At 37.0% G+C, this 26,132-nt stretch overlaps 1 protein-coding gene across 1 annotated transcript in view; it reads right to left on the bottom strand.

Moving 5' to 3' along the window:
• Nucleotides 1–26,132, bottom strand: part of COL5A2 (collagen type V alpha 2 chain) — a 114,353-nt gene that overhangs the window by 25,850 nt on the left and 62,371 nt on the right. The window contains exons 4-22 of the mRNA XM_062610014.1: nucleotides 24,983–25,015; nucleotides 24,308–24,340; nucleotides 23,620–23,673; nucleotides 19,738–19,848; nucleotides 17,975–18,052; nucleotides 15,872–15,916; nucleotides 15,332–15,385; nucleotides 14,693–14,746; nucleotides 13,239–13,292; nucleotides 10,832–10,885; nucleotides 10,102–10,155; nucleotides 9,103–9,147; nucleotides 8,269–8,322; nucleotides 7,509–7,553; nucleotides 4,269–4,322; nucleotides 2,879–2,977; nucleotides 2,354–2,398; nucleotides 2,149–2,247; nucleotides 1,019–1,072 (exon numbers count right to left, since the gene is read on the bottom strand). Of these exons, the coding sequence (XP_062465998.1) occupies nucleotides 1,019–1,072; nucleotides 2,149–2,247; nucleotides 2,354–2,398; nucleotides 2,879–2,977; nucleotides 4,269–4,322; nucleotides 7,509–7,553; nucleotides 8,269–8,322; nucleotides 9,103–9,147; nucleotides 10,102–10,155; nucleotides 10,832–10,885; nucleotides 13,239–13,292; nucleotides 14,693–14,746; nucleotides 15,332–15,385; nucleotides 15,872–15,916; nucleotides 17,975–18,052; nucleotides 19,738–19,848; nucleotides 23,620–23,673; nucleotides 24,308–24,340; nucleotides 24,983–25,015 (1,119 nt within the window). The remainder of the gene's footprint in view (nucleotides 1–1,018; nucleotides 1,073–2,148; nucleotides 2,248–2,353; nucleotides 2,399–2,878; nucleotides 2,978–4,268; nucleotides 4,323–7,508; nucleotides 7,554–8,268; nucleotides 8,323–9,102; nucleotides 9,148–10,101; nucleotides 10,156–10,831; nucleotides 10,886–13,238; nucleotides 13,293–14,692; nucleotides 14,747–15,331; nucleotides 15,386–15,871; nucleotides 15,917–17,974; nucleotides 18,053–19,737; nucleotides 19,849–23,619; nucleotides 23,674–24,307; nucleotides 24,341–24,982; nucleotides 25,016–26,132) is intronic.

Below are 26,132 nucleotides of genomic sequence, written 5' to 3'. Positions count from 1 at the left end.
ATCCTCAGGTACATTGAAAAGGACTGTCTTCTAAACATGATAAATATTTTTCCAAATAAAGGAGGAAAAAAAATAGGTTCTGGATTATTTAAAAAGTGCAGCTTTTCAGCATTAGTTTTTCTCTTTTACAATGTTTATAATTTTTCAGTAAGTGCACTTCAAATAAACTAAATCTGCAGTTCAGCTGTATAGCGCTTCTAAAGTCACCTACTTGGTCAGACACAACAATTTGTATTTACTATTCTCAAAAGGGCAAGCTGCAAAGGATCCAAAATTCAGTAAGACTCTAGTAGAAATTCTAACAGGAGAAGAGAGTCAGTGGAAAGGAAATCATTACTTTGTCTGTATGTTTCTGTCAGTTATTACATGATCATTCAACTGGTGAGAGAGAAAAACTAAATATTGGTTGACAAGTCAAACTGATTCTAATTCTGCAGAATCACTTTTCTTGCAAAATTCATATGATTACAGCATGGAATTAGCCATGCTCTCAAATAATCTTTCACAAATATTAGCTATGTGCTACACAGCTCTTCATACCATAAATGTATAAATATTCATATTATTTTAATGCATGAAGAAAATATAATTAATATATACATAACTGCATAAGTATAAATGTATTGAATACCAGTGTAAAATAAAAAAGGATGCTATTATTATGATTAGCATGCAGACCTGTGTGCTCTTAAATGTCCAAGATCACATGAATCCATTTCATAGGAGATTGGGAAATTGAAATACAGTCATTCTGAGTGTTACAGAAACCTCAGCAGATGCACTAAGTTTTTCCTGTCCTTGAGTCTTGTAAGGCCTATATTGAGTAGGCGATTTGTAACAACAAAGGATCTGCTTCACCAGTCACTTAGTACTGTCTAGTCAGGCTCACTTTGGTTTGTTCCACTATAATTACCCTCATGATTACGAGCATCAGAAGTGTCTTGAAAAATTTAAGAATCTATAAAATATTCATACCAGCCTTTGTGATTTCTTTTCATCTTATACAATGAAGACTTACAGGTTCACCTTTAGGTCCTGCTTCTCCCTTGAAACCTGGGACACCTGGGTCTCCCTGAAAACACACAAATAACATCCATAAGATTAAAAGGCTGCATAGATTTTTTTGACCATTTTGTATTATGCTATGAAACAGAAAAACATTTTCTAGTTTAGTGACTAGCTGTAGGCACTATAACAGATGCTTATAATGTTTTGTCTTTCCCCTTAGTGTGCTTATTTATATATGTATATATTTGTTATCAAAACACACTTAAATTTGACAATTCCAGGAGATAACAGTTACTGTTTGTACAAGATTATACAGACACTCTTTTTTTCTTAGACCTTTAAGAAAGCAATCCCAGTATTTTGGGCACACAGAAGATTCACAAGATCCGATTTTGGCATACTCACTAGCAAGCTATTGATTTATTTAAAGGAACTCCACTGTTAATTGTAGAATCACAGTATGGTTTGCGACTGGGTTGGAAGGGAAGTTAAAGATCACCCAGTTCCAGCCCCCTGCCATGGGCAGGGACACCTTCCACTAGACCAGGTTGCTCAAAGCCCTGTCCAGCCTGGCCTTGAATGCTTCTAGGGATGGTGCAGCCACAGCTTCTCTGGGCAACATGTTCTAGTGTCTCACCACCCTCACAGTAAAGAATTTCTTCCTTATATCTAATCTAAATCTACCCTTTTTCAGTTTAAAGCCATCTCCCCTTGCCTTATCCCTACCTTATCCCCACCTTGCCTTGCCTTATCCCCACCCTTGTAAAAAGTCCCTCTCCATATTTCTTGTTGGCCCCCTTTAGGTCAGCTATAGGTCTCCCCAGAGCCTTCTCTTCTCCAGGCTGAAGAAGCCCAACTCAGTCTGTCTTCACAGGAGAGGTCCTCCAGCCCCCTGTTCAACTTCACGGCCCTCCTCTGGACTCCCTCCAACAGGTCCATGTCCCTCTTGTGCTGGGGACCCCAGAGCTGGACACAGTACTCAGGATTGTGCCTCACGAGAGCCAAGCAGACAGGGAGAATCACCTCCTTCAACCTGCTGGCCACTCTCATCCTGATGCAGCTCAGGATACAGGTCACTGTTTTAGTTTCATAGACTGACACATTTGCAAGACATGACAATTTCGACAAAGACATCATTACCGGCTGGCCTCGAATACCCGTTGGACCAGTACTGCCTTGTGGTCCTGGGGAACCAGGTGGACCTGATAAACCAAGGGGGCCTCCAGTCCCTGGAGATCCCTACAGATAGAAAGAAAAGCAACTACAGTAAGGAAACATAATAAAAACAAGAAAATAAAGTGAATACACTTACATGATTTCTTCAATAGGTGGTAAGATTACTTACAGTAGGGCCCTTAGCACCTGGGGAACCATCTGTCCCTTCAGTACCCTACAGATAACATACCAATCATTAAAATTAATTCTAATGAGAAGGATATTGATAACAAAAGCAGATGATAATTATTTTATCCACTTTGACCAATAAAGTCTGGTCTCATAAGACATTAAATTAAATAAATACAGTAACATATATGATCTACTTGTGTAAATGCCAATTGGAGTAACAATGCAAGCAAGTTAATGTGATTCTTAATCTTTAAGATCTTAAGTTTAAGATTTAAAGTACTTCTAGGATTGAGACTATATAAAGCTGTGTACCTTCAGTTTTCCAAGTTGTTTTAATTAATCAATGAAAAGTTATTTTCAACAAAATAAGCACAAAACAAACGAATGAGACCTTTCCATTCCTGAGAAAAAAGTAATTTGAGTACAAACCAATGTCTATGAAGTTGAGTTGGGTATTAGAACTCCTCACAAACAAGCAACATGCACAAACTAAGCACTGAGAGGCTCAGTTTAATGTACTTACAGGAAGACCTTGCGATCCAGCTGGGCCCTGTGGACCTGTTTCACCTCTTTGTCCTTGAGGTCCTTCAGGACCACGAGGTCCTGTTGGACCTGCTTCACCCTAAGATTTCATAGGGGAAAAACAACTGGCAATTATTCTGCTCTACAAAGTAGTGCTATGAAGTAAATAAGGAGGAATACTGATTTTATAAAAAAAAAATTCAGAATTTTCAATAGTTCATTATCCTTAAAATATATTTTAGCTTACCTAGTTCTGCTTCTACTACTTTTATGTGAATGTAAACTTTAAAAGGACAAACAGAATTTTTCCTCAATGTATACAATGACAAGGAAACTTTCTACAGAGAAGCAGCACTGTAACACCAGTGACTCAGATCAGATAAAAGCGATAGACATCTCTCTCTAAAATCCCAGTATGTATCCACAACTTGGCAACTTTTTTTAGCTTCAGTAACAACTAAAGCTTAAGATTTGGAAATCAAATACACACAGTCTGCTTAGCTTTTTCGAGTTCAACGCAGCTCTTCCAATTTTACATCATCCAATGATCAAACTTGAAGACAGCACCTCCTTTCCAAAGTTTCCATTAATTTATCATATGACAGCTTCTCCAAACATTTATTTAGGTATTATCTGGTGTTTAGCCATACCAAAACATTGATGACATGCACTAAAAGGCCTATCATTTAATTGTATACATTATGTTAATTCTCTTATTAAGACTTGTTCCCCAAAAGCCCTTTTGTGAATGCTGCCAGCTTCAGAACACAAAACATCTGCTGAACTTGGCTACCTGACTAATTGAGAGTTTCTTCTTACATAATTTTTTCCTGTCATGTGTAAAGGAACAAAGAGGAGCAACTGGGTGGAGGACAAGTACAAGAAATGTAAGGAAGTCGTATGAACCATAAAAGGTGGTAATCATCATGTGCTCTATCATTACGTACATCTCTGATAGGGTTCAGGCATTTGTCTTACCAGTCCAGGTCATCTCAAAAAGTGTCCTCAGCTGAAACTAGAAGTTTCAGCACTATAAGGTACTGCTTAAATATTGTCTTAGACTAGCTCTCACAACTTAACTTGTAATAATGCATCTTGTTATTCTTTGAATGCACTGGACAAGATTCCTGAGGCACTGCATGACAATCATCTTATAATCACCCCTCAGCTCAAGCAAAAGTGAAAACAAAGACAGCATCCTAACTGTGGTAAATTGCAACTGCTTCATTTGGCCTCTGATTTCTATCTTCTATCTCAAGGTCCTGACTAAGATTGATTTCACAGCAACTCTTAATGACCTGTATACATGTCAGCCTGAACCCTGTGTAGTCTAGCACACATTTTTTATTCTATGGACTTAAGACATATTAACAAGGTATTTTATTTTTTACCTTTACACCTGGAGCACCTGGAAAACCTGGAGAACCAGTTATGCCAAGTGGGCCCTATAAAAGACAGACAAAGCTGTAATTCTGCAGTTTAGATCACAGATTAGTATCTAATCGCTGGGTGAATATGCTTCTGGGATTAAGTGTATTTTTTAGTCATAAAACATTTGTTTATAACAAAAAGAAAAATAACAATAATTTTTCCAAGTGATACCGATACATTTTATAGAATCGTGGTGCAGTATTTTAATAATGTATTTACTGACCAGCAAAGTTACAGCTCTTGATTAGTTATTAATGCACAAATTGCAATGTGCACAGTTGACAATTACAGCAATTGTTTTTCAAGTTTAGTTTTTAACAAACTATTATATCCTCTTTCTAGATCTATGGTATTGTTGTATGGAAATAAAAAGATCAGATATGTGTTAAAGGATAACAATTTGTCCTACAGAATGTAGCAAAGGAGAGTTTCACTTCTTTCAGACTTAAAACAGTAATCTAGGAAAAAAGAGAAATACAAGCCACATCTACACTAAAACAACTGGATTGCTAGACAAGTTTTCTGTAGTAAGCAACAAGTGAAAATGACAAGTGGAAATATAACTAGAGGCTAGTTTCCAAGTTTTCACAATTCACAGGAAAATCCATTCACAAGCTTTAAAACACAGATTTTGTATCAAATTTTCAAGGCTGTATAGACACATACTGCAGATACTTTACTGCTTGTATCTTTGTTCAGAGATAGGCAGGTATTTCTCGAAAAGGAAATGGAGGAGAGGGTGCCGCACCATGAAACACAGTGCTGTGCAGAGGTACACCTTCAGCTCCTGAAGGCAGTGTAGCTCTTCCCAAACAGCATTGTATCTTGAGGCAGTCAATGCTGTGTCTAAGGGAGAGGTTGAGCAGAGTGTAGTATTGAAGTGGCTACACAACTGCTGTTTCTAGAGCAGAATTCTTGGTGGTGCTGCAGAGTGTAGGTTTACCTCATCTGACTGTAAGGACATGAAGTATGGGGCTGGGATGAAAACAGCTGGGGCTGCATTATATGGCAGACTGTCCAAATTCACTAGAAAGCAAACTTTAAGTGTATACACTTGAATATACCTGTACAATATGATATAAACCTTGTTTTGCTAAACAGAAAACTTCCAATTAAGGGTTTTTCAGTAAATCTGTAAATTCTTTTCATTTTCATAATGCTTTTTGTGCTGAACAAGACGTTGAACAGATCTTTCTACTGTATTATAAACTCTCTGGATGGTGGCACACAGTGGTTATTAATATTCACTACAACACTGTTCCCAGATGGTTCTGCTTTATCTTTTCCTGATTTTCTTTTTTGTAAAATATGATGCATACTGTAAAAAAAATGTTCTATGTAATAAAGCTTCACTGAAAAGCTTAATAAGAACAATCTGCCCCCCAGAGCACTCATTACAGACAACATTTCTGCCACGACCTTGCATGGATTTCTACAGAACTGATGTAAGAGCTCACTAAGTATAATTTTGAAAACTTATGTCCCAGTTTACTGGATCACAAATGCATGTCTGCCAAATCTCTCTCTCATTGCAGGAAGAATTCCAGAATTATGCTGTACCACCTCACTGACCCAAATAACAATGCATTTCATTAACACTTCCTCCAATGAGGAACATATGCATTAAGTACCACTATCTCCCTTGTGACACTACATGGAATTTTACCAAAAATGTTAGCCAACAAGATAACAAGTCCAGTGAAGCTGAGCTCATATATTATGACAAAGAAAAAAAAAATCAAGTTTCAGGTAGAATTTCATAGCTCAAGACTCAGGTTGTTTTGTTGTTTTTTTTTTAAAAAAAAACAAACAACTAAACAGTTTCAGATACTGAAATATCTTTTAATTGCAAGTTTCTTCTAACGAATTACCCTTCATTCATGATACACTAAATAAAGTAGTTTTGCAGCTTCTAGACTATTTTTTTGTTTCTTATTTCTCACTGAAGATTTTAATAAAAGAGTCTTTTGATTAAGATGACACAGGAAAATGAATTTTTCTCAGGACTTAGATCACTTCTAAATAAAGACTATGCAGGGAATGAAACTTTAATTGCAGACAGTATGCAGGTGTTTGGGGGTGGTGTGGTGGGTTTAGTGTGGGGGTTTTTTTGTTCTTTTTTTTATTCTGGTTTGTTTTTTCGGGTGGGATGTTTCGGGGGTTTTGGTTGGTTTGTTTTTACACAAAGTGGGAAAGGTTCAGGCTGTCTGCATAAATGGACAGAGACTGTCAACCATATCCCAAAAGTAATGCTTTGGAAAAAAAGGAAATAAAAAAGAATACTGCATTTTTTAAAGTGGAAGCTGACTTTACACAAATAGTACAAACTCATCATAAGCCTTCATTTGCAAAAGCAACACATAATTAACTGTTTGTATGTGAATAACCACACTGGCTTCCTAATACTCACATGAATTCACTCAAACACATTTTGCAAATGCGCTGTGAGACCAAATTGTAGGAGTGAAAGCACCACCCTTTTGATATACTGACATCCACAGTTTAAACAGCCCTGTTGCAGTTGTGTCAGATTGTCTGCAGTCATGCAAGCTTTCTTGGTTTGGCAGATATACAGACACAGGCTTCTGTTTCTTCAGTTCAGTGTGTATCTTTCCATATTTAAAAGGCTATGGTTTACACATTTTTTACTATCAGTTACAGGCTTCTGTTTCTTCAGTTGAGTGTGTGTCTCTCCATATTTAAAAGGCTATGGTTTACACATTTTTACTATCAATTTTTACTAGCAAATGCAGTGAAATCCATTTTTTCTTGCTGAGAATGGGTACAATCTCATTTACCAACTTTGTATGTGAAGGAAGATAATATGTAATTATAAACTGTTTTATATTGCAGTGTGTATCTTTAAGACACTTTCCTCCCTACAGTATGGGCCTCACTTAATGAAAGCAGCAAAGCACCAACCCTCCAATGAAGATGCTAAAGCCTACTCCTCTGCAAATTAAAACCTTTAGATGAAGCAAACCACAGAGTATTATTTCTCAGAGGATATCACTGGAGCTAAAATATGCAGAACTAGGAACCATTCATAGCTAATTCCAGGTGCCCTTGACTGTTACCAAAAACTGCCGACAATTTTCTCATGCTTCTTCAGGTAGTATGAGAAGGAAAGTGATTATCATATAAGCTAACCACCACTATAAGGTGAAAAAAAAAGAAAGATGATTAAGAAAGAAACTTACCATTGGCCCTGGCTTCCCAGGCATACCATGCTGGCCACGTCCACCCTAGACATGAAAATACACAAGACTGAATATTTATAACATGCTCACCTTCAAGTTAATAGATTCCTCTCTTCAGACAGGCCAGTAGTTAGACAGTCTCATTGTATGAGCACATAACGTAAGTAGAGCACGTAAGTGTCATAGGGAGAAAAAATACAATAAATACAAAATAAAAAAAAAATACCTGACACTGGATGTAAAGCAACAGAAAGAAATTTCTGCTCAACTATGATCTCATGTCAAAGCTAATCCCACTTTTTGTTAAAAATCAAAATATTTTTAAGACAGTTTTATTACCAGCAATTAAATTATAAGACTTAATTTAAATTGAAAGTCTAAACTTTCATTTTAAATTTTCTCCAGAAAAATCAATACATATTATTTCTATTTCAGTAATTTTTGGTGAAAATAGCCTTTCACAAGAAATTTCACAGAAACGACAATTTTGTGTCACAAAAATATCAAGTGCAGTAAGGTACTTGGCCCTGTGGGCAGCTCTGTTATAAGAAAGTACCATACAGCATTCTTCTTTCAAAACTGTCAACTTTTAAAATATTGAGTAAACGCCTCACCCCATAACACTCTGCTCAGCCCTAACTTTTTTAAGCTAGGGCAGAACTCCCTGTGGAATTGACTAGCAGTTATATGAATAAACACTTCCAGGTTCAGGGATTTAAATTTAAGTAAAACAAGGAAAGAGAAAGAAGATCCTACTTACAGGGGCACCCTGTGGTCCAATTCGACCTCTTTCTCCTGGCATTCCTCTAGGTCCCTTGAAGAGAGAACAAAAAGCACATTATTTAGGAACTTATCATGGCAGAACACAAAAATGGGGAAAACAGTTCAGTTGATTGCCACATACTCCCCCCCCATGCCAACTCCTCTTGTTTTTCTCTTCTTTGCTTTTTACTTTTTTTTAACATACTTCCTTTTCCTTTGCGTCGCTTTACACTGCATCACTCTCCAGTGATTTTCTGCTCAATCTTCTTCATTTGTTTTTATCAACATAAATAGGTTTACTGAGACTACAAGCACATCACAGATGATGTGAACAACAGTTACAGAATCAAGCTGTATTTTTCCCTCCTGCAAGTAGCTTATCTTGTCCTACAGCAGGAAAGAAGTAGCAGCTTACATAAACCACTGCAGCCTCACAGGCTTGCCAGTGGAAATAAAATAGACAGTGATTTCTCTTTTCCTATTCCAACAGTATTCCCAATTTTAAACACATTAGAATTCTGTATATACTCACCAAGGACACTAATGCAATCTCATTATTTACTACGTCTCATTCACAAAGTACGTTCCACTTCAGGGATATTATATTCTGCATGACACCAGATGGTGCTTCACAGAGAGATGTCATTATCAGAAAAGGTGCTTTAGTTCCAGAAGCACCACTATGAGTCTATTTTTGCCATGTTATGCTGCTCACAAGTATTATGTTGTCCAAAACTACATCTGAATGAAAATTACTCATTAAAATTTGTATTTGCAGTAGCATTTACAATCCTAAAGCCATTTCTGTAATTCCAGTGCATATGCCACTCACTAGGGGACCTGTTGCTCCCATGGCACCTGTTGGTCCAGATTCTCCCTAGAAATGGAGATGAAATTACACAATTAGAGGAAACAAGTTAGAGGAAAATGGAGTTACATGTTTCATCCCTGTGCTCCATGCTTATGTTAGACCTAAGAGGCAGATTTGCATGTCTTTAATCTCAAGAAATAGTTCTGTCCCACCTGTAATTGTCACCTAACGTTTCGGCCTTGAGCCCATCTTGAAAGGATTGACTCCAGCTGGCTATCCTGTGTTACCAGTGCTTTGAGCTGATGCTGTAAAGATGCTGCAGTACCAGTGAGAGTCAAAAATTCAAAGAGAATAAAATTGCTAGGTGAAAAATAGCCAGTTGGAGAAAAGATATTCTCTCACTTCCCCAGTGCCTTTTAAGGCATAGTTTGTTTTAAGCCAATTTCTAGTATTGTAGTCTGAAAGAGGGGAGTCAGGTTTTAGTTATGCATTGCGATATGATAGGATTTGATTTGATGTGATGTTATGTTTTGTGTATCAGATTGTCATATTATATTACATTACATTATATTAAAAAATGTTTCAAAACTGTTCGTTTATCTCTCAATTTGGTGACATAAAGACAACAAGAACCACAAACTGGTCAAGTTTGTACAAAATCACAAGATGTGCATGTGCTCTTACTTAACAGGCTTTGTCGTCTGTAGTATTACATATGTGTCACAGATAACAACTGTCATTTTGTGTGTCAATTCACCCAATGATATCTTACAGGCCTAAAACTGAGCTCCAGCTGAAACTGACTTGCACTTTATAAAGCCCAGATATGTCATTGTATAGCACTTTGTATGAATCAAAAGCACAATAGTAATGGGCGATTCCACTTAGCCTCTCCACTTCATGTAAGTAGCACTGACAGGAAAGGCTTCAAAGCCTTGTCCAAAACATCTACTATCTTTCATTATTTTGGCATTACAGAAAACATGCTTAAGCATTTAGTTCTTTGGGCCATGAAAATACCTTTGCTCCAGCTGCTCCAATTTCACCTTTTGGACCATCAAGTCCTTTCAATCCCTGTAAGTTATAAAAATATTGGAAAATTACATTTATATATGTACAGACTGACAGCATTCCTACTATTGTTGTTAAAATAACTCAATATTGGTGTCAAGAATGGCTCTGAGGTGGCAAGAGTAAGAAAGGAAAAAAATAAAGGAGAAAAAAAAACACATGGAATAAAGCTTTTAAACATTTCCTAAATGGAAACCATTTGTACAAGGTACATTTCCTTGGATTTGGTTTCCTTTCTAAAACAAGAACATTAACAAAAAAATATCCTAAAACAACAAGGAGGTGGCTCTGAGCCATAGAAAACGTATTTATTCCTCCCCAAAGTAAAATTCTGGCCAGAAAACTTGGTAATTTGTAATCACTCCATGCTGCAAACATATCCACCTCTCAAGGTCTCCACCCTAACGCAAGACTTGCCAACAAAGCAAGAGAACTGTCAGGTTTGTGCCTTCTGAAGCTTGGCAAGGCCCAAGCAAGCTCCTTCCAGATTCCCAGAACATTTGAAAATAGAGTGAAGAAAGGGGTGAAGGATATAATACAGAGGTCAGCTTAAAGGGGAATAGCATAGCTTTTCTGCAAAGCCCTCTCTTGACTGCCAGTAATTCAGCTACAGCTGGCAAGTCTAGTATCTTTATACTGAAACATCATTTGTAAGGAGAGGGAAAACCTTGTCTCTTACCCTGTGCCCCTTGAGACCTGGGAGACCAGGAGCACCAGGAAAGCCTCGAGGCCCCTAAATAGATAAAAGGAAAAACAAATAAAATCCTGATTTCTGCAGGCAAACCTAACAATAATGTCGCCAACAGGAAAGAGGATAGCAGCATTAATACTCATACTCCTAACATTCCTTCACCTTGGTGACATTACATAGCAAGGCATAGCGTTTAGGAGGTTCTCAGACAATGCAGCCTAACATGCTATGAAGGTAGACAGTCTCAGCATTATGCACACTCTCACTGATGTTAAAAGCTTTTATCACTTACATCAGTGTATGACCCAACCTCAAATTTCAATAGAAGTAATGAAATAAAACCAGTGGTAGATCAAGTTTTGAGGCCAAATATGGAGAAACCTTAATTAAACAGAGACCAAAACTATCATTCGAAATAATTAGAAACTTGGACCAAACTGCAAACTGTACAAGTTCTTTCAGAATACGTCAGTCAAGTAGCATGATAAGCAACTGCTATTTAAACACATTTAACAATAAAACCGAAGTTGCCTTACACTTAATTTTCTATCAAGATTCCAGGTCTCTCTTTCGGGAAAGACTAAGTAACAGAGGGGAGCTAGGTGCCTCATGTTTGACTACTGGTCACATGAATTTATAATAGAAAGCCCATTAACATCTTCATTCTCTCAGATAACAATTCAATGAATTGTTTAAATGTATAATTTCTTCCTTTGTGGTGCCACTGAAGCAAAGGTTATAGTTTGTACCTTTCGGCTTAGCAAAAAAATCACAAAGCTATACTGTAGAAAATGAAGCATCATGAAGCAACATCGAAATTCAGAGGAGAAAAAAATAACATCTGAGATCTCAGCATTAGAGAATTTCACATACAGACAAGCTATTTCCTTATTAGCATATATGTAAGAAAGGTCTTTGTCTTCCCACAGTCAATTATATGGACAATGTTTGATCATAAAATTCAGTGAGAAATTACTTCTGATTTTGCAGATTCCTAAAGAAAAAGATAATTCATGAGGACATGAAATTTCTGAAATTAATAGAGTGTTTGAAATTATGCCTAATGAGTTTCTCAGTGAATAATGATCTCTGTTGTCATACAAGATCTTGCATGTAAATTTGAAATTGTACTACTTATGCTTGTTTATGCTGAATGTAGCCCACAAAAAGGATTTATTTGGCTTGTGCTCAGTGGTATATGTATATCGGTTTATAAAACCAGGGCAATCAATGATGAAGCACATACATGGGATGGGTCACACAGCAAGGCGGCAAATTATATACAAGGGGAACCAGCCATCGGGTGTCTCTGTGGCAGTCTACAAGCTTGTCCTTGATCAAGACATGGGAGTACTCTGATAAAATATCAGGGTATCCAGTGGTATTCTCTATGGTGCTGTCCAACTGCAGCAAATCCTAATGCCATTTTGTGTGTATGGGTGCAGTTGTAGTACTTCTTTCCTTCATTAAAGGGTCTTCTAAAAGATTATTTTATTGAGCAAAACAGCTTGATCAGAACAGATTACGACTCCACAGACTACATTTGCCTCATGCAGTTTAGAAAACATTGTCTTTGACCCATAAAACTTAGGAGGAAAGTTTAGCAAACAACATTGCCTTGTTAAAAAAAATTGTTTCTCCCTCCAAGAGATCACATCTCTAGCTGCTAAAAAAAAAAAAAAAAAAAAAAAAGTGCCACGCAATCACTGGATGCTTAAAAAGAAAATGAGGCAGTTTAAGAGATGATACACATCAGATGGTTCCAGCTCTGGAATTTCTCCATTCCCTTTCCAGCCACACTACAGCTCCCTTCCAGGTACAGAAACTTGACTGATGAGAGCAGAACACTTAAGATGAGTCAAAATGATATATCTGTTTTATTTCTAGACTGAACCATGGCAAGTACCCTCTGCAGCACAAGCACATATTATTTGGATATCCTTTATTCATATTTGCATACTGAAAATAGATATAAAAATAAAATATATATGCATATGATATAATCCTGTCTTCCCCTGCCCTCAGACTGACCCTTATGAAGTGCTACCCCAGCATAACATCATTCTAGAGTCTCTGAGCACTTCCTGCAGATGATTGTGAATGACCATTCAAAACACTGGGAAATGGAAGTACGGTTTGTATATACTGTCATCTGTTCCATGCATATTTTATCAATGAAGCAGTTGAAATGTGCACCTGTGAAAGGACTCTCAGGATTAACTCAAGGACCTTTGCGTGACCTGTTTGGTTCCAAGCTATCACTCTGATCTGAATTATTAGAGTAAGCTAACACAAGTATTTCAGAAATTGAATGGCAGAGCTTTGCACTTGTTATTAAGAAAGGTAGCGATGATGTAAGTATGATCATTTTGCTAAAATGTAAATAAGCTCTTACTGGAGATCCTGGAAATCCAGGCTCACCGGACTGTCCTGGTCTGCCAGGTTCACCCTAAGGAAAGTAAGAAAAAGAACATATGAAAATAGCAAATGTGAAATTATCTTATCATTCTTCCATTCAAACGAATGAGGACATTCACATCAGTCTTATGTATCTTCTTGTTACTGTAACAATTTCAATGATAAAAGTCAACTACACACATCACTAACAATGTACATTGGACATAGTTTTCAATCATTTTAAACAAAGAATTGCAGGAACTGAAGACTGGGTCCAAAATGCATCTCAGCATTACAAGATGGTGCTGCAAGGTAGTTTTCCTGTGAATTAGTGAAGCAACCTTTTGTCATCCTTACACAGAGTCAAATTACTTTAATTTTCCATAGAAACAGCAATCTAAAACATGTGTTGTAGCATGTTACTTCTTCTGTTCAAATGTTTTAAAATGTGTATAATTTCATTCCAGATAGGTGACTATTTTCTGTGTGATGCAATAGAAAATATGGTAGAACCAAATGAGAATATTTTGAAGATTATTTAAAGTCCTCCAGCATCAAAACTAACCATTCCTTTACTTGCATCAACCAGGACTCTGGGTTGCAGGAATATGTAAGGCTTCAGAAAAATAGTTTCTGGACAGAGAGAAGGCAAAGTGCTTCACAAATGCAATTAAAGAAACTCATACATACACTGAAGAATGTTCTTAGAGAAGTATCAAGATTTGGCTTCACTCTTCCAAAGTTTCCATTAAAGTCCTTATACACTTTAATGGGAAAGTAGCTGTGACACAAGCAATGGTAACTTTTATACTAAAATATCATCAGTTTCCTACTGATTTCTAAGTTATAAATTACAATTCAAATGGATTTACTGTACTTTGCAAACAAATAACATACATCCACCAGTAAAATCTTAAGCTACTGTTGTGCAGTACATACATACTTACATAACATGTATATTACATATATTTTACATATATGTGCACAATCATGGAAAGAGTAATAAAATCAGGAATGACTATAATAAATTATTAAGAAATTTAAAGAATTTAAATACTAAAATTTTGTTGTCCAGTTCCAGGTGTGTGTTATCATTACAGTTCTTCTAACTCATGCGATTCCGAAGAGACACCTCCAATTGCCCCCTTGAATCCCTGGTATGCTGATTTCAAGAAAGACACCTCAGTTGAAGAATTAGCTGAGGCAAGAAATAATAGAGACAGCACTTAAGCCTTAGGTATGATGGTGACATGTAAGGAAAACAAAGGACTGGCTTGAAAAGGGGTGCTAAGATTTATAAAGAGGACGTTGCACTTAATGAGTATGATAACAAAGAAAAGTAAATGATAAAAGTGGTTACAACAGGCATATCTGCAGGTTAGAGACTGTCTCAAAGATGCCAATATTTGTTTTATTAAAAATAAAACAAGATACAAAGAATAACAAACTTACATCTTCACCAGGTTTGCCTGGAGGTCCCTCTGGTCCACGAGAACCAACTGGACCCTAAGAAATAAACAAATTTGTTGACAAGACAATTTAGCCATCACTAAAATATTTACTTCCTCCATTTAAAAGTCTGGTTTTATAAAAACAGATGTAGAAAAAGGATGATTTTAGGCTTAAGCACATTTGCTCAATTTTGTGCTGCTCTTTCTAATCACCCTGCCCCTAAGAAACCTACATTACATTATATAAAAATATAGAATGGATTCTTTAGGAGAAAAACAATTTTAACGCAGCTACTGTCATTTTAAAGCTCTGGCTCTTGCTTTTACTTTTGAATAATTTTGTTGCCTCCAAAACATAAATATTCTCAACGTCTGTCTGCGTTACACTACCAAGTATAATTTTACCAGTGCTTAACCATCCTCAGGTCTGTGCTGGGAAAGTAACAATGTTTATAATCATTATTATGTGCATTCAAAACAATTCAAATTCTTTAATTCAGGACAACATACTTCAAACACCACAACTCTTGACTGAAGTTACTTAATGGCTTCAGCTGTGACAACATAGGAAAAAAAAACCCTGTTCTGAAGTAAGGACATATAATATATTGTTTGCAATTCTATTGTAGAAGTGTCTTACCATAGGTCCTGGATCCCCAGGTTCACCAGGCGGGCCTGTGGGGCCAGCACCACCCTAAAATTAAGCAGAGATGAATACAATTACAAATTCCAAAAGGTAAAAAAAATAAGGATATAAATTAAAATCCATGATCAGGCCAATCACAGCCCATGGGGCAGTCTGGATTCTAATTCAGAACCAGCTCACATTTCCAAATGAGTGGAAGTTGGATACTAAAATCCCTCAGGCTTTAGATAGATTTGTATATGGCACAGGATTTAAGTGGTAACTTAACACCATGCTAATACTGAAAGCAGAACAGTCACCATTTTGATTACTGTTCCTGCATTAAAAAATGTGTGCTGGGTTAAAACCTTGTTACAGGTCTAACTTTTCTCTCTTGAGAGCAGCATGTTTAAATTCACCTCTAAACGAAGATGCTCTCATCCATCTCCCACTGAAGATGGACATTGCCTCAGAGATGAACACAAGCGCGCACACACACGCACACCAATTACTGTGTGCTTTGCCTCCAACTCTAGCCTGAGGTGAAGTACTTACTTGTTTTCCTTGGAGACCTTGAGGACCTCTTGGACCCACTGGACCCTAACAAAAAAAAAAGCCTGTTACACACTCGAAAATACCCTTCCCCAAGTACCATTCATCCTAAAAAGACAACAAAATTGTCTGCAAGTGGCCTCCAAGATAACATTTCTGTGGTCAAATCCTCAGAAAGGCTTTTACTTGGGGGACTGATGTTATGAAATACAAAATGAGATAGAACGGAAATCTTCAAACTCAAAAAGCCACAAGACTGTAAATTAATTAGCATCTGAAAATATGGGCTTGCTTGCTTTCTGGACCCTCACAGTCTCTGGAATCATAGATCCTATAAACAATCAGAATAACCAGGTTGCTCCACTGAAAAAAATTGTAATAACAGGACAGAGTTGGTTAGGGTGAACTGCCTGTCCTTGAAGGGAATTCCTATTACTCAGATTAATCTCGTAATGGAATCAATGACAAAATAAATGAACACTGCTGTTCTCAGCCATGAGCTGATAAGCAGAAACAGAGGGATGTATTTTCATGAAACATAAAAACCACCAAAACAGCTTCCAAACAGCTGTGGTTTGTTACAGAAAATCCAGATTTCCCTGTAAAAAGTTTCATGAGATTTTCAGCAAAAATCTCATGCTTAATTGTGACTTGTAATGCGAGGTAAACATAATCTTGTCCGAATGTAATCTTCTTTTTTCTAGCAATACAAAATCATCTATAGCAGACAATAACTTGCATCCTGACAGGGGCTCAAGATTTATTTTTTCCACACACAATTCATTAATTTTTACTAACTTTTACAAAGCAAAGGTAGAAGGGTTAGGAATAGGCCTTTTAAAAATTCTAATTAACATTAAAACCAAAACAAAATACAACAGTTCCACTGTCAGTTACTCAGTTTACAAGGAAAGGAAAATAGGATATCGCAGAACATGATGAATCAATATGAAGACAGTCAGTGCCAACTGACTAAGCAGACTTTGTGTAAGGCCTCAGAGAGTCTTAGATAGATTAATATTGAAATGAGTCACATTTAAGAATTACAAAAGAAGCGGCCATACAAGAAACACAATGTCTTGAGATAGACTGAGTGAAAGGATTAAGCAAAACGGTGGAGGGCAGCAAAGTAAGTAGGACAGCCTTGTGGAACAAACCACTGTATAAGCACACAGAAAATTCACTGAAGAGAGACATTCATAAAAAAGGGGAGTTACTTGAAGAAATCACCACAAAAGTTAAGCAAAACATCAGATTACCTTTAGAAGTTTTCAAATTGTATTGAAAGTGAGTTTGAAGGGTATTAATAGGGACTTGGAGGAATAAGATCCAGGTACACAAACTCCTGGACAGTGCAATCACTAAGCATGGTTTCATTATGAATGAATGTCAAAAGTAACAGCAAAAAGTGAAACTGTTTTCAAGGTATCACAAAGTGATAGGTACATGTAGGGAAAAGAGATAATGTCCAAAACCAACACAAAGTTCTAGCAGAGACTTATGGTGGTTAAAGAGATTGCACAGATGGTAAAAAAATTCAGTGTTACCATTAATTCCCCAGTCTACTAAAAGTGAAGAGGATATCTGAGTACTGAGAGATGCTGATTGTAAAACTGAACCCAGCAGAGAAATAGAATGTCTGTCTTAAAATAATACAGCAAACTTTCAGTTAAGCACTGTTTTCAGAAATACTTTTTTAAAATTACTACCAAAGATCTTTATGTCACTATGTGAAAAGAAGCCTTCCCAGTCTCCTATTTGTTTATTCTACTTTGTGTTATAGATGACACTTTTCAGTTACTCTGCAGTGAATCAAGATATGAGAAAATCAGGAGCCGTTTTCTTTTTTTCCTGTACCTTAATGTTAATAGCTGCTATACTGCAGAAGGAGAGAAGGAAGACAACAAGTAGGCTAGAAGTGGAAAAAGAAGTGCTTTCATTTAACAGAATATGTTTTTCACTTCAGTCCAGTTACTGTGCAAAGCTGCACTACAATATACTGTTCTAGAGGCATAGGAAGTTGAAGAGGATTAATTCCTCTTCGGGTTTTTGCATATACACTCCACTTCCACCCTGTCCTACAGTACAGGGCTAATCTGGTCTTACCACTGCACCAGGCATCAGTCCCATCTGACTGCCAAATCCAGATTTCTCATCCAGTCCTGCCATCTGAGCTGAAAATGGCTGGGGGGGGAAAAAAGGATTCTTTTAGCTGTCAATCATTGTGGTGGTTCATCAGGTAAAAATCCATGTAACCATATCTTCAATATGTACATTGGCTTTGCAGTGCTCACAACTAAATTCTTGTTTTAATCACTAAAAGTTGTATTTCCTATAAATTTGAGGTGGTTTAAGGCTTCAAAGACCCACTGAATATCTGCTTACTGTTCTGAGTCTATCTCCACTTTAATATTAAACAAATGGGAAAATTGCCTAAAAAGAGAAAAGCGTCCCATGTAATTAATTAGCTTTCTTTCACCATTTTCAAATTTAAATTACACCTTAATTTCACCTTCAATATTCATTCATGTCTTCTAAGTCCTTCTTTTGTTTTCAATTGCTGTGTTTCAAGTTCAGAAATACATTAAGGTAAATGGAAATGTAGCCAATTTTTTGATTGCAGATTGCAATTTTTAAGCATGCTGCCCTTATCCTGCAAACTGAAGGTACTCCTGTTCATGCCAATTCACAGAGCCAAATGCGCTAAAGCAGAGAGAACCTCCAGTGTCCTCCTCCTTCTGCAAGCACATAGTTGAAATCAATTTCATTTTGCCTCATTCAGAGCCAGATCCTCACTCATGGCAGGCTGAGAAGGAGGAACAGCAAACGTGCATTCAAGTCTTTTACGAGTCAAGGTTTTTTTCACATCAGATTGGTCCCCAAACATATTTTCCGCAAGGCTGGTTAACTTCAGAGACTAGAATACAAACCAAAAATACCTTAGATCTCTGGCCACACCTATTCTTTCATATTTTCTGTGGAAATCTATAATGGATGGTGATCTAACACCCATCCCTGGTGCTTCTGTGATTCTAAGGGATTCCTCTGTGCTGAAGATATTCACTTGGGCTGAACCTGATGGATTCAGTTTGGAAATGTGGTTCAGCCAAGAAATGCTGCCTACATTTGCAAGCCATTGGACTAACATGAATATTTCAGGTGACTGCCAATAAAACTTTACTGTTTTCAGTAACAGTGCAGGAACAATGGAGTGGTAAATCATAACAGCTATATTCTGAACAGCAATAAACATGTAAAAGAATATATACTTGATGAATTCAAACATGTACTTCATTATCAATCATGATTAGTGTTCCATAGTATTGAGGAAGTGGGGGGAAGGAGTCCTGCAGAGCACTGTGTCTGTATCTAGAGCTGGTTAACCCTTCTTTTCACAATTACTTACCTTACTTAATCTTCTCAGTGTTGGTCTGAACAATTCTAGCAAGAAATACACTTAGCCACGTTTTAATTTCTCCCATTAATTATTCTGTCATTTATATTAATCTTTTTTTTTTCTTTTCTGTATTCCTAATCTGGTACACCAGTTTCCGTGTGCTATTGTCCAGAACCATTGGGTTCAAGTCAGGTAGAACTAACAGAAACCTACCAAGGATTTTAGATTTGAGCACACTGGCTTTTCTAGATGCTAAAACCCACTGCAAAAGGTGTAACCCTTCCAAGAATTCTCACGCTCACTTGTCCCAGTTTTTGGCAGAACTTGCACTGCCGCTAGCTGCTGTCCCTCTTGACCAGGAAACAGAAACTGTGTTCCACGTTCACTGAAGCAAAGAGAAGTTACTTTTTCTACGATATGGGTCTGGCCTAACATTCACTTCACTTTCTGCTAAAGCAAGTGTAACACTTACCCTGCTTATTCCATCTGGTCCTGTGTGGGTAGGGTGCCCTGGAGGACCAGGGTCACCAGGCTGGCCAGGGATACCAGGTTCACCATCAATCCCTTGAGGACCACGAGGACCCTAGAAAAAAAATAAATTAGAAATGACAACAGTGTGCAAGGGTGTTCATTAAAATCATTGTAACTGGAAAATCACTGCCATGTTTGCGATAAATCTGCATTTCTATAGAAAGATCTTCAAATAAACAACATCCCTCAAGACCTGCTCCTACCTTCAGATCAGAAGCACTGGCTAAAATTAGTCACAAATCACACAAACATAAGTCAACTGCAGTAATTTCTATCACAGGCTCTTTAGGCATCTCAAGTTTCCTACCATTCCATACTAAAGGATATATTACTGCTGAAAAACTATTTTGCTTTGCACACAGAATAGAGTATCACGAATTTACTTCCTAAAGACATATAGCTCAGATCAGTGTACATACACATGTTAAGGCAACTCCAGCGTAAGGCTGAATTTTTAAAGCCTCCTGACATCATGAGTGTTTTAGACAGCTCATACTTTTGCTGAGTCTCAACACAGTTACACTGCCAAAAATGCAGGGTTAAGTCCTTCAGTGTTGATGTTATCTCTGGCTAGTATTTGCAGAATGGGCTAGAAAGCCATGCAATTGCTCCCCACTTTTGATCCCTAAACAGCATTCATCTTGTATCAAAACTAAAATTAAATATGGAAGCAACTAATAAACAACAGCAACAATAATAATAAAGATATTCTTCAATCATAAATACAGAGTTTAAACTGCTTGTCACTACTGCTTTCTTCATTAGAATAAAATGCTCTGACTATGGCATGGAAAATTTTATACTATAGAACAAGCTCTTCTCTTTTAAGGATCCTTAAACATAAAACATTGAAAGCCTGTTTCAGTGAGTCATCTTTACAAACACAGAATCAGACAGATTGCTCATATTTCCATGTGATGAGACTTGTGTTTCCTTACAGTCTGTGGCACATTTCATGGAATTAATGTCTGAACTAATACTGTTTGAATTAGTATAGTTCACATGTTAAAGAAAAAGCTTTCTCTTCGGAAAGGGCTACAGTGAGATAGCAGTGGCAATATGAGTCCTGAAAACTCCCAGCAAATCAGCTAATTCTCTTAATTCTCTATATGTCTTGATGGTCTGGAATTCCTGTAAGCCTAGCAATGAGGGGAAAAATCTGTTTCTTATCAGACATACATGTACACATACACACCTCTACTCACAGAATGAGTTGTAAATAGATGGTATTCTGAAACAAGTTAGAAGATTTAAGCATGTTGGATGGAAAAAGAAGGTTCTAGCAGAAAATTTTATTATTTAATATTTCTATTATGAACAGAAGTACACACTGCCAAACCAAAAAGTGCATACTGCCCAAAAGAGGAAACGAATAAGCCACCTTCTTTTGTTAGCTGTCAAAATAAAACAAAGTGAAACATTACAGATAAACACTGTAAAGCCTATAAAGAATTAATCAAGCTCCCATACAACTACTGATTTTCAATATCCATACCAAGGCACCTTAACAAAATCTGATATAGAAAAAGGCCTTTCTTTTGTTTCTTTTTAGAAAAGGACCTACTTTTTAGTCACAAAAATCAACTTTCTTCAAGAGCAACACTGCAATCCCCCCACATCACAAATCAAAAAGTCTCCAAAAAGCATGTTTGTATTTGTAGGTGGCAGCTAAACAATGGTATATAACCAATGTTTTTTATCAAAATCATGATTATACCTTTATTTATTTTACATTATTTATCTATGTGCATGTATATTAAAAAAGCTCTTCCATGTTCTTTCACCAGCTCAAGGTCAGTGAGTTTAAAAAAAAAAAAAAAAAAAGAAAAAATGCTCACAACAGGCCACGAGGGGGCAGAGTTTAAACACGCAATTGACTCATTCTTGCCCACTGCTGCTGCTCAGGAAACTGTTACAGGTTTTGCTTGTAACAGAATAAAAGGAAACGCAGATCATGGTAGAATACTCTCAAGCTACTGTCTATTTTAACTGCTACAGCAATTACAACCGACTGTAAACCCATACTGAAACAGAATATATCAACGGTTCTGAGGATGCTCAAGCTTATTTTCTGTCTTCAAAAGATCATTTGTAAACACCTAAAATACTATCATGCTCCAAATGCATTTTGCAAATGCCAACATGTGATTCTCTAGCTATTTCTCTCTCACTGTTACACTAGAAATGAATCTGAAGTAAAAAACATGCTAACACTCCTGATTCCATTTTACATCCAAGGGTCCAGATATTGCAAAATGTAGGGACCCATAGCAAAGTAGAGTTCCTGCTCACTAGTCAGTAGAAGCTCATTTAAGGAACAAACAAACCAAAACATCCAAAGAAACAAACAAACAGCTTGGAAATATGCATAGTGGTTTTGTAATAGCAGCTGTCAGTAATGAATTTAGCCAGATTAATTTCATAAAGGGTGCCTGTACAAGCTTACCTGCTCCACAAGGTATTTTAAACAAATTGCAAACAATATGCAGAGAGGTTTTATATAATATAACTCCAGGTGTGAGATAACATTTTTTTCCCCACCAGTAAAAATACAAAATCCTGCACTAACAGTCACTCCGTATCCAAAATCAGTGTTCTCTGGTCTCAGACCTACACTCTGACATACATACAGCTCACCAGAACGTTTGACGTAACACTTTCAGAGGAGCCGATGGGTTCCCAACCCCTTGCTATTCCTTGAAAGCAACATAATAACCTATGCCAAAGGAACTCAAAAGTGTTTACAGACTTTTGATATTTTAGGTGCTTCTAGTCACCACTCTATAGAGACATACAAGGGATGCATAGCACAGAATCAGAAATTACTTAGCATCTTACTGATAATACTGTACATTACGAGAGCACTTCAGATGTCTGTACAAACACAGTCAAGATTCCTCTGTGTACCACAAGACTTCGCAATTACTCCCAGGATTCTTTTAAGATCTTGACAGTTACTCATCAGAGAAATATCTAATGGTGATCTAGAGAGCTGCAGCTTGGCATCCATCTCAAAGAGGCTACACGCTTACTCCACTGCTTTAAATGTGTCACTACCATCTGTGGACAACAGGCACACACTGGAGAACGGCACAAAGGGGTCACTTTTAGGCCTATGCCTAAACCTAGTATTGGTTTGTTCTCTTCTGAGGGATAGAAAAATATCCACACAAATTACAACTATACAGCTCTTTAAAAACTGCTTTTTGGATCACTGAAGCTCTTTGACCTAGCTTTCTCAACAGGAATGTGTCATCTTTGGTATTTTCAACACTCCCTTTTGGCTTTTCTGCGGTTCTCCACATGCAGACAGCAAAGTTCTCTTCTGAAGTCTTTATTTCCACTGAGCAATCTTGATCATATTATTCACCAGCATATCAACATACATAGCCACAAAATTAACTCCTGCTAACTTTCTGAGCTTTGCCTTTACTTTGAGCCACACAGCTCACTCTGCTGATGCACAGTAGTAACCAGCAGAAAGTCAGCAAGTTCTTAAAAAGGAGAACGTGACGTTCCAGTTTTGTTCTTTAATTTCCTTTTCTTTTAAATCCTGCAGAAAGCCATATTCTCAGACACTACTTTGGGAAAAAGTATGGCTTTTAGTGGAAGTACTGCTAAAACTTTGTCAATTGTCTCAGAGCAGTCAGGTTTCAATCCACCCAGGGAATGGGGAAATGTGAACGTTTTTCTGTTTGTTACCTAATTCTTGGAAAATATGAGGAAAGTTCTGGTAACTCTGGAAGACATGGAGGCTGTTTAAAGCCATCTAACCTTTAGAGGTTAGTCCAGTATTTGATTTCTGAGACACTTAATAACTTACAGGTCTTCCCTTTGGTCCTCGTTCTCCTCGTGGTCCTTGTGAGCCTGGAGGTCCCTAAAAGAAAGATTAGAAATAGTAAGTACCATTTAAACTAGCTAGCAATTAATAAAGCTCTGAAAACACGAAATGCAATGTTTATTTGAAAATTAATTTGTGGGTCTGGGCTTTTTCACATCATCATGAAGCAAACACCTAAAATCACCAAATATTCAATATATTCAATATTTATTCTCAATTGTACATTGCCTGAAAGGAGCAGAACCAGGATGCAGAGGTCTACAAAATACTTTTATCTCTCATATGCTCTGCGGGTTAATTTAGCAAAGGTTTTCTGCATGCTGGAGGCTTTTAACGTGGAGATGTACAAGTCTAAGACACCCCTCCTGCTAGTCCAAAACTGCTCTCTGAGAATGCTGCATCTCCTACTCCTGCTAGATCCCTGCCAGAGAAGTATTCACCAGCATCAACTTCACACAAAGGTCCTCAGACATGCATGTATGACAAGTACATATTCATTCACTTAAGGCGTAGGCTGACCTGAGACTAGTAAAACATCTCACAATCTCCTTGCCTCCTCAAATCCAGCATGGAAAAGTCCTCCTCCACATCATCCCCACAATACAAAACAGAAATGGCAGAAAGTGAAAAAAGCCATCATTGGAGAAACAGAAGATCGGAAAATACTCACGGCTGGTCCCGGGCGGCCTCGTATTCCTGAAACCTAAAGAACACAACATAAATCAAAGTTACCATGCAACATTATGGCTGTATTTTTCATGACTACCCTACAGAAAATTAATTATTGAAAAGTAAATACCAAGACAGAAAATTAAAGAACCAGTGAAGTTGTAAGGTTTTTTTGGGGGGACAAAATAAATAAAGTTCCACTGGTTATCTCTTTCTATTTTGTAGTCTTTTGATAAGCAATATAAGCAAAATCTTGGAAGTATCATTGTTATTCTAAAAAAAAGATTAAATAAATGTGTATTACAATTATTTAGTCTCAAGTTATTGATTCTTTTGTCTGTCTTTGTGCTAGAAAGGTATAATAAAGATAGAAAGTGATAATTTATTTCACCATCTTCCTCAAGTGTCTCTACACTTCCAAAGTACTAATTTGCCATTATACCTCCACAAAATTCTAACTATATATGTAAAGATTATGACAGATTTAACTCCATAAATTTTTTCCCCACAATGCAATTGACAGGGATTGCTAATGTTCCCTATGTGAAACAACACAAGTTTGGTTTTTTTTCTGTAAATTTTTGTTGTATTTCCTTAATTACTGCAATTCGGTTTTAAAGCAGTAAAATACACTCTTCTAGGGTGTGCTGATACATGAAGAAAAAAATGAACTTACAGGTGGCACTATTCCAGGTTCCCCTTTTTGTCCCTGTAAGAAAGATGCAAAAATGTCAGATGGCAGAAAACAAGTACAATTAACATTACCAGTTTCATCAATACCATCCCTGTGACTGTGACAAATGCTAAGAATTCTCTAAGGAGACTTAATTAAAGTACCTGTGATAGCTAATCCATACAATTTTTTAATGACTATGGACACTGATTAAGCGAAGGCTATAAATTAACAGACTGTGTAACATACTGGATGAACGAAGAGCCAAAGTAAAGAAAAATACCATGATATGTAAGTACTGAAAACATGGTGTAGTTCTGGTTATTGGATGATTTGATTTGTATGAAATGCAGAGCCCAGAGCAGCATTCAGATTCCATTTCTTTAAGGTATTCAATTAAAATTCATATCACTAAACCTATGGACAGAAAAAACCTGTATATCCATCTATAGCATAGAGACAGAATACAAAATGATAGCACATAGCTTCAGTGTGAAGGACATGGCATTTGCCAACTGACTTTGAGCTGAATGTGTTGACAACAATTACATGTTACATAAAATAACTAGGTTTATACTTATTTGTGGTAACTGTTTTAATAAGGGGGAAAAGGGGACTTTGTGACAATAAAAAACTTCCTACCTTGTTTATCAATTAATAATAAGCTGGTTACAGTCCATTCATTTCCATTACCTACCTCTGCATAGACAGCTACTCAGTTTTAGTGAGTATATATACTTGATCACCTAAAATATATTTCAATTACATTTTGTAGCTGCTTACTATCTTAGAATCTCATTTATCAGAATGTATCTTTATTTCTTGTGTAGGAATAGATCTGCTCTTTAACTGCATGCTATGAGAAATGCAGCCCACAGAACCGTGGCTTTGTGCAAGAATGCGTTGCCCCAGTGCTACCTACTGCACACTGGGAAGCCAAGTCTCAGCAAAATAACCCAGTTTGGCTTCTAATGACCTACTTCTAATGACCCACTGCTAGAGATGAAACAACCAAACTACTCAAACTGGAATTCCTTTGATACAAACAGCAGGGACTTTCAGCCAGAGGATTCTCTATATTTAGGCCAAGATTTTTGCCCGCATCCCAGCATTTTTTCCATGTTGACTGCAATCACAGAATACCAGGTTGGAA

The sequence above is a fragment of the Pezoporus occidentalis genome, unplaced genomic scaffold, assembly GCF_034315485.1.
Source record: "Pezoporus occidentalis ecotype Australia unplaced genomic scaffold, CSIRO_AGI_Poc_V1 ctg143, whole genome shotgun sequence".
Lineage (NCBI taxonomy): Eukaryota > Metazoa > Chordata > Aves > Psittaciformes > Psittacidae > Pezoporus > Pezoporus occidentalis.
The sequence above is the reverse complement of the archived record's forward strand: the minus strand, read 5'-3'. Positions and strand labels throughout refer to the sequence as shown.